This window comes from Gracilinanus agilis, chromosome 6, assembly GCF_016433145.1.
Source record: "Gracilinanus agilis isolate LMUSP501 chromosome 6, AgileGrace, whole genome shotgun sequence".
NCBI lineage: Eukaryota > Metazoa > Chordata > Mammalia > Didelphimorphia > Didelphidae > Gracilinanus > Gracilinanus agilis.
The window spans coordinates 295,233,663-295,243,054 of NC_058135.1; the positions used below are offsets into that span (position 1 = coordinate 295,233,663).

The 9,392-nt window shown below is 38.7% G+C and overlaps 1 protein-coding gene across 1 annotated transcript; it reads right to left on the bottom strand.

Annotated features, from left to right (window-relative positions):
- Positions 1 to 7,468: 7,468 nt before the first annotated feature.
- LOC123252827 (mas-related G-protein coupled receptor member A2-like) lies at positions 7,469 to 8,488 on the bottom strand. The gene has a single exon (XM_044682067.1). The coding sequence runs from the start codon at positions 8,486 to 8,488 to the stop codon at positions 7,469 to 7,471; it is 1,020 nt and encodes a 339-aa protein (XP_044538002.1).
- Positions 8,489 to 9,392: the final 904 nt, after the last annotated feature.

Genomic DNA, 9,392 nt, shown 5'->3' on the forward strand with positions numbered 1-9,392 from the left:
AATTGAAGGGATGCCCATCAATTGGAGAATGGCTAAAGTTGTGGTATATGGTTGTTATTGCACAGCAAGAAATGACAAAGATTAATTTTGGAAAAACATGGAAACACCTACAGGAAATTATGAAGAGTGAAATGAGTTGAACCAAGATAACATTGTATACAACAATAGAAATATTGTTTGAAGAAGGACTTGGGTATGTCCACCTCTAGAGAAAGAACTGACATATAGAAAAGGAAGATATAGTTATAGATTTCTCTCATGGGGAAGGGAAGGGAGGGAATTAATATGGTATTTAAATGCAACAAACAAACAAATAAATGGATATTAAAAACAATAAAGGTATTTGGAAGTAAAAAAAAGATGTTATGTAGTTAAAATAGTAGATAATAGCAACTGATTAGACATAGTAATGTCAAAGAGAGAAAGGAATTGAAGATAACAGTTGCAAATAAGGGGAATAGTTTTGTAGGAGATATAATGAGTTCAAATTTTCACATGTTGAGTTTAAATATCTATAAGACCTATATCTATCTAGAGCTGTGTAAATATATGTATAGATATGTAACTATCTATAAGTTCTATAAATATCTGCAAAAGGAAGTTGAATATGTAGGAAAGGAGATTAAATGAGGGGTTTAGGCTAGACAAGTAGAACTAAGTGCCATTTGCAGAGATGCTAATTAAAATAATGAAAACTGATGAAATCATCAAGTGAAATTGTATTGAAGAAGAGTGGCCAAACCAAAGCCTTGTGAGACACACACTATTAGTGGGTATGAACTGGATGAAGATCCAGGAAAGCAGAGAGAGGAGTAGTCAGACAAGTAGGAGGAGAATCAGGAGAGACCAATAGTGAAGGAAACAAAACCTAGAGAGATGAGAGTATCAAGGAAAAGTGAGTGATTGAGAGTTTCTAAGCCTGAAAAGGCATTAAGAAGGAAAAGGATTGAGAAAATGCTTTTAATTAGCCTATTAAGAGAAAATCAGTAAATTCTGAGACTACATTTCATTTGATTGATGAGGTAGTAAGACGTTGCAAAGAGTTAAGAATAGAGTTCCAGGAAAGAAAGTGGAGGCACCTGTTTGCAGGTAGTTTTCTCAAGGAGGTTAGCCACAAAAGAGAGAGAAAATATATATAGAACTATAGGTAGTGGAGATAGATAAAATAAGTGAATGGGTTTTTTTTTGTGTGTGTACAGGTGAGAAATGGGGAAGCTCATGCTTGAGGGCAAGGACTCTTTTTTCCCTCTTTTTTGTATTCCCAGAGAGTAGCACAATGCCTGGCACATAATAGACACTTAAAAATGTTTTATCAATTGATTGGTTTATAGGCAATAGGTGAGTAGCCAAGAAACAGGGATTAAAGATTAGTGAGTAAGGATAACAGAGGGAGGAATTTTTGGAGATGGAAAAGATTGGGATCACTTGGGCACATAAAGTACCTCTTTGTGGAAAACAGGAGTGAAGAAAGATAGATAGTGATAAAGTAACATTTGAATGATGTGATTTAATGAAGAGGGTAGAAGAGGGAGACTTTGGATAATTATCTCAATTTTTCTCAATAAAATATGACACACAAGGGACATGAATAGGCAGTTTTCAGATTAAGAAATTAAAACTATCAATAAGCACATGAAAAAGTGTTTTAAAATCTCTTATAATTAGAGAAATGCAAATCAAAACAACTCTGAGATACCACCTCACACCTAGCAGATTGGCCAATATGACAGTAAAGGAAAATAATAAATGTTGGAGGGATTGTGGCAAAATCAGGACACTAATACATTGCTGGTGGAGTTGTGAATTAATTCAGTCATTCTGGAAGGCAATTTGGAACTATGTACAAAAGGCTTTAAAAGAATATATACCCTTTGATCCAGCCATACCACTACTAGGTTTGTACCCCATAGAGATAATAAGGAAAAATACTTGAACAAAAATATTCATAGCTGCACTCTTGTGGTGGCAAAAAATTGGAAAATGAAGAGTTGCCCCTTAATTGGGGAATGGCTGAACAAGTTGGGGAATGATGATCTGGAGGATTTTTATATGGACTAGGAAACCTCAGTGAACTGATGCAGAATGAAATTAGCAGAACCAGGAGAACATTGTAGACAGTAAAATATTGTGGAACAATCCAATGTAATAGACTTTGCCACTAGTAGCAACGCAACAAGCCAGGATAATCTTGAAGGACTTATGGGAAAGAATGCTAACCACATTGAGGGGAAAAACCATGGAAGTAGAAATGCAAAAGAAAACATATGATATCACTTATCACATGTATGTGTGGTTTGAGGGTTTGGGGTTTAGGCTTTAAAAGATATCTCTATAGCAAAAATGAATAATATGGAAATAGGTATCAAGTGATAACAATTGTACCACTCAGTGGAATGGCTTCTTGGTTCTGGGAGGGTGGGGAGGGAAAAAGGAGGAAAAGAAAATGAATCATGTAAACATGGAAAAATATTTAAATATAAACAATTAAAAAATAAAATAAAATGACACAATGTTCTCATCTGAGAAGATGAAAAATGGAGAAATAGAACATGTGAGAGGAGGGATGAAAAGATTTAGAAAAGCTGCTTTGGTTGATCCAATAGTGAATCAATTAGGGGTGCATAAAAGGATTGATTTGCAGCACTCAGGATCCAGTTGAAATCATGTAACATAAGCTATGGGTGACATCAACATCATTTTGTGGTTTTTCTCCAGCTTCATTTGGCAGTACATAAGTGAGAGTGAGGATACTGGATGGAGGGAATCATACAAGGGGGAAGATTGGAAGGATAAGTGTTAAGAGACTTTAAAAAGAATTCTGTGTAGAGTTGGTTCACTAAAGAATTAAGATGATGAAGTGAACTGAGTATAGCTAGGGCAGGAGTGATGAACTAGGGAAGAACTGAGAGGTAGTGAGGTTGGAGGTTGTGTTGAGAAAAAAGAATGGGTTTTGGAATTTGCAGGAAAATGGAAAGATGGAATGACAACTGATTATGATTAGAGAGATGAAATTAAGTTTCTTCTGTACCAAAATATAGAACACTTGTGGACAATGACACAATCAAGTGGATGACAATGTCTGGTAGTGTGGTGGGGCAGAGGAGTAGGCTGTGAGCAATTGACCTGTGTTATTCATTATAGCTGAGGTGGAAGGACTTCTCTAGTCATAGTTTACTGAGTGACTTTGGGGATCCCTTCTGGGCTTAGTTTCTTCATTTCCCTAGTGACCTTATGCACAAAGGAAATGAGGTGACTTTAGCCTGATATTTGCTGAATAAAGAAAACCCTGTAAGCCCTTTGACATGAAGCCTTCCTTTCCTAAATGTTCATTATGCAGATTTGTGTCATTAATCAATTCATTAGACTTAGAAAGCTGGAAAAACAAAAAGAATGTCTGGAAGAAAATGTAGGGCAAATATAGTCTCTGATGATCTGGAAACAATGTAGTAGGGGAAGAAAAACATTATATCAAGTAGAAAGATATGGAAAGAATGATGCCCATTATCTTGAATCTTGAGGACAAACTGAGGGAAGAGAGACAATATTAATGATATTTTTGTTTCATTAAGACAATGAAGAACATTTGAGAAAAGTGGAACCTCATATTCAGAATGGATTTCATAGGCAGCTAGTCGAACATCTGACTGCAGCTAAAATCCATCTGCAACAATGGCTACATGTGGACAAGGGGACATTGTTCAGACATGGGAAGTAAGAAAGAGTCCATTACTCCTCCACCCCCAGAACTGGTATCAAAAATGCTAAGAATAAGACACACGTAGTTTCTACCAGAGAGAGTACAGAAATGGGTGGGGAATCCTACCTGTCCTCTGATAGGTTACTTTCTGTCCTAATTCTATCATCCCAGGTATATCTTTGAAATTGATTCCTGATCTGAGAAATCAGGGGAATTTAGCAACAACAATCAAAGAAATGATGAGAGTTTACAAAGTCATCCATCCTTCCTTATGTTCTCTCTAAGCTTTGAATGTTTGAACTCTACTCTTGTGTCTTAGTCATCATCTCTGGGTTTGGACCATGGTGGATGAATGTGAAATGGTGGTATTGCAAAGAAGATTTCTTCCATGAGTGAAAACAAGAGTTAAATTCAAGCTTTTTTTCCTCCAAGAAACCAGAGGAATTGATGTAGAGCAAAAGTTTAAAGGAAAAACACAGGGGAGGGCACAATGAGGATGGACAAAAGAAAAGATTGGAATCTAAAAACAGATTCTCTCTCTACACATCCAGAAAGCTTTCCTGAAATAAATGAAATTACCCACTGAGTTTAGACCAATTTTTATTTTTCCAGTGTGCTTTTTACGTAGAGAAGCTCTTTAATAGGACGACATTTTCTTTCTTTCTTTCTTATTTTTTTTAGGATAACATTTTCTGTCAATTTCTATGATTTGTGTAGTCAAAATCATAAAAAAACTTATAGTGGGAACAGAGATTACAAAGACCTCAAGGTCAATGAAGCATCTTCTGAGATATAAAAGAAAAGCAGAGGAATTCCCTATTAATAGTTTATAACTCTAGGCCATCATCATCATCATTATACTGCTCAAAATCATTATAATGATGATGATGATGACACGCATATAGTGCCTACTATGTGCTAGGAAGTGTAATATGCACTCTACAAATATTATTTCATTTGATTCTTACAACAACCCAGGAAGGTAGGTGCTATTATTATTCTCATTTTATACTTATGGAAACTGAGGCAAACAGAAGTTAAATGATTTACCTAGGGTTACATAATTAGCAAGTGTCTGAGGCTGGACTTGAACTCAGGTCTTCCTTTAGTCCTGAAACAGCACTCTATTGACAGCATCATCTAGCTGCTTAAAATATCTCTTCAGTCCCTTCATGGATGCAGATTCAGATAGCAGGGTAACTGAAAGTGTAGAATATGTAAAGTAGTAGGCAAGGAAGGTCCTGAAGACACTTCCACCTGTGTCTGTCCCACCAAGGGGACTGGTCTCTTCTCTCACCAAACATCTATGTTTAGTACTTCTCTCCTTGGTCACCTTAGAAATATGCCTTGACTCCAGTAACAGAAGCCATGAACTTAGGACCCAGAATTCCAGACCTTTGTCACTGAGTATAATCCAGGAAAGTCAGAAGGAAAAGAGGTCTCCCTGAGGTGACCTATAGAAAGACTGGTCCTCTGACCTTTTGCTGGACTACAGGAGCCTATGGAGGGACTTGAAGCTAGAGCAAGTATTATCATTAAGATACAGAAATCCCTGTGATTTCCTGTGACATATCACTGACTAGTCAGTGCCCAGAGATTATTAGAAAATGTCTCATGGGACTTATCTCAGCATTTATACATGACTCTGCTCACTTCCCTGTTCCTCTGATCCCCTTTAATCTCCTCTACTCCATCTAACCATCTTGTGAATGATGTCCATTCCTAGACCACATTTCACACTCCCATCTTCCCTACTGGCATGCCTACTGACCAAGATTTTGCCCTGAGCTCCTGCCTTGACACTTTCTTGGAAGAGAAGCTTGAGTCAGGTAAGGAAAGACTCCCTCTTATTATCCAGATCATGACTGGCACCATGACCTTGAACTCTCTTAGCTCACCAACCCTATCAAAGAGGCTGAATTTTCAGATTCCTTCTTCATACTATATCTGATTTCTCCATACTCAGGCCATTGGTTTCTCCTAAAAAACAGAGATTCTTAACTATATTTGTGTGTGTGTGTGTGTGTGTGTGTGTTAACAGTACTGGTAGGAGTAAATTTATTTCAGGGCAGGTAGGTGGCACAGTGGATAGAGAGCCAGACCCGGAGGGAGGAAGACCCTAGTTCGAACCTGGCCTCAGATACTTCTAGCTGTGTGACCGTAAGCAAGTCATTTAAATCTATTTACCTCAATTTTCTCATCTGTAAAAAAAAGAGTTGAAAAAGGAAATGGCACTTCAGTATCTTTGCCAAGAAAAGCCCAACTAAGGTCATGAAGAGTCACATATGACTGAAATGATTAAACAACAACAAATTTATTTCAAGCAATAATCTCGTATTTCCTTCAACAGTGAAGGGGAGAGGAGTTTCTGAGGCCTTCTTTTTCCCACTGCTTAGAATAATGACAAGGAAATAAAGGAAGATGTAGTACTGGTACTTCTCAGTTCCTATCTTGACCTTATAGAGGGCCATGAAGGAAGGAATTTTGACCAAGGCCTTTGTGGTTCTGCCTGGTTAGATATTGTTCAGAGATTGGACTGTTGAACCTTAAAACTGTCTATTCCTTTTTTAAAAATATTGATCTAAGATCAATTTTAAGAAATGTGGGGCTTTTGGGGGGGGGTAGCCCTAAAACTTTTGTTTTACTTTATGATTTCAAATATTTTCTGGATTTTATTTTGTTTGACATAGACCTTACTTTTGGACACCCCTTAACCACCTCTACCCAATGAGCAGCAGCTTCAGAGAGTCCTATTCAGGAGGAGACAATGTAAGAGCATAAACAATGGTTCTTTCTAAAAATTATTTGACTTGATTTAACATAAATTGATTTTTTTTCTCTCTCTCCTCCACTGAAAACAAAACAAAAACAAAACAAAACAAGAGTCCATAGTTAAACAAAACAAATTCCCACATTGGCCATGCCCCTAAATGTTAATCTCATTCTTCTCCTTGAGGCTATCACTTCCTCCACAAAAACGGATAGAGGCTGCATCACTGGTCCTCAAGAATCCTTGTCAGTCCTGATATTAAGCAAACTTCTTAAGTCTTTAAAAGTTGTTTAACATGACAATGTTGTTATTTTATAAACAGTTCTCTTGCTTCATTTCGTATCAGTTCAAAAGGTCTTCCCAGATTTCTCTGAAACTATCTCTTTCAACATTTTGTTTTTAGTGGGACCATTCAATCAATGTGGAATGATTTCTTTCAGATATTCCCCAATTAATAATCACCTCCTTAGTTCCTATTTCTTTGCCCCTAAAAAAGACATTATTGATAATTTTGCCTATAAGAAGTCTTTTAATCTTTTCTCTGATCTCTTTGGGGCATAGACTTAGCAGTAATGTTGCTGGGCCAAACGGTATGTACAATGTAATAACTCTGGGGAACAATTTCAAGTTGCTTTCCAGGGAGACTGTACCAATATCCAGTAGTTTTCTTGATGATGATGCAAGGATATGGAAAAGAAGCAAAGATTTTTTATTTCCCCAGAAACAGAGGTATTGGGAAAACTAGCCCCAAACAGTTATGTCCTTATGAGTCAAATATCGCTCTGCCTCCAAATTTACCAGGGCATAATCTCAGGCACACTTCTAGCCCAGGAAGGAGACACTGACAACGAACACAAAGGAAAAACTGAGTGATGCCTCTGAGCAGAAATCCTAAAACTCCTACCAACTCATCTAGTCAGATTAAGAAAGGAATTACAGCTTGGGTAGCCTGGGGGAAAACATCTGTGATAAAAAAGACTCAAGGAATTACTACTGTCTTTTCATGCCTCTCCTGCAGCCCCCTTCCAGGATGACATCTCCACAGTTTCCACGTGGGGTGTCTCTTCATCCTCCCCTGGATTTTCCTTATCCTCCAGAACTCTCTGAAGAACCAACACGAGGGTCTTCTTTTGGATCTTCTCATCCAGGATCCCCACCAAGAAGAAAATGAGGGGATGGGTACTACTATTCATACAAAGAAGTAAGGGAAGGACCATGAATAGGTAAGTCCTCTCCTTTAACTTCCCAACAATAGAGATCATCAAAGGAAGGCCAAGGCCAAGGAACACGTGGACCATGAGCAGGACAAGGAGGTAGAACCTGGGATGCTGAGGACACTTAGAGCTGTACTGGACCCTGAGCATCAGAGTCAGGTTGGATACACACAGCACTGAAGCCAGGAGCACAGTCCATACTGCCTGGGCCATTTCAGAGCTCTTACAGCCAATGACGTGGCCTAAATCACTACACATTACGTAATTTAATGTCAGAAGCAGGACAGGTAGAACCCAGAGCAGGGTGCACACAATGGCGGATGTGTGTTTCGAACGTTTACTTTGATACCAGATGGGGAAAAGTTCAGAGAGACAGCACTCAATGCTAATGGCTGCCAGGAGGCCCAGACCCACATTATAGATGATTGTTTCAGCTATTACTGAAGCTACATATATTTTGAAAAGTAGATAGGCATGAAAAATTTTCACTGTGGATAAGAAAGTCAGGAGGCAAAGGAAAAAGATGTCAGCAATGGCCAGGCTGAACACATAGACAGAGAAAGAGTTTCTCTTAAGGCAAAAGCCAACAAGCCAGAAGATGATGCTATTTCCTCCTAGTCCACATAGCCCAAGGATCAGAGTGATGGACACTACAATATGTTCCTGGTTATTTTCTGGATAAAAAGTTTTGCGCCACTCAAATTCATTCCAAATGTTGACTCCTTGTAGCTTTTCATTAGATGCTTCATCATTATCCAATTCCTGTAGAAATTGTGTGGGAAATGGGGCCATGGAGGTCAGGTCCATCGTTGGGAAACTTCTGATTGACTGTGTTGTCCTCAGATACTCCTAGCAACAACGACAACATAGAAGCAACAACACAGTGAATGACAATCAGGTTTCGATCAGTCTATAAGCATTTATTAAGTGCCTCTATGTGTCAGGCATTGGGATAAGTACTATGGATAGAAAGACAAAAGACAGTCCCCAACCCCAAGGAGTCTAACGGGGAGTCAACAAGCAAACAACTATGTATAAACAAGCTGTATGCTGGGTAAGTAGGAATTAGTTAACTGAGGGACGGCGCTGGTATTAAGAGGGGCTGGGAAAGACTTCTAGAAGGGTAGCTTTTAGTTGGGACTTGGATGACTCCAGGTAAGCCAGGAAGCAGAGATGAGAGGGAGAGCATTCCAGGCATGGGGAAACAATCACTGAAAATGCCTGGAGTCTAAGTATGGAGTGTCTGTTGGAAGAAAAGCAAGGAGGCTAGAGTCTCTGGAATGAAGATTGCATGGTGTGTGTGTGGAGAGTGGACAGGGCATAAGTTGTAAAAACACTGTAAATTTGTATGCATTTTTGAGGTGTGGAATCAAGGTAATAGAGAGCTTTGAACACAAAACACATAATTTTGCATTTGATCCTGAGGTGATTAGGGAGCCGTTGGAGCATACAGGAGAGTGACATGGTTGGACATGTATATTAAGATTAGTGCTTTGTATCTGAGTAGAGGGTGGACTATAGTTGGCAGAGATTTATGACAGGCAGAAAAGGCTGCAAGTTATTGCAGTCATCCAGGTATAAGAAGATGAGAGTCTACACCAGGGGTCAGCAACATTTTTGGCCGTAAGAGCCACAAACGCCACATTTTTTAAAATGTAATTTCGTGAGAGCCGTCCAGTGCTCACAGGGCCGCTCCTGTAACAGCGCCTGA

Coding starts and splice junctions, on each gene's coding strand:
- LOC123252827 (XM_044682067.1), bottom strand. CDS start 8,488: ATGGACCTGACCTCCATGGCCCCATTTCCCACACAATTTCTACAGGAA.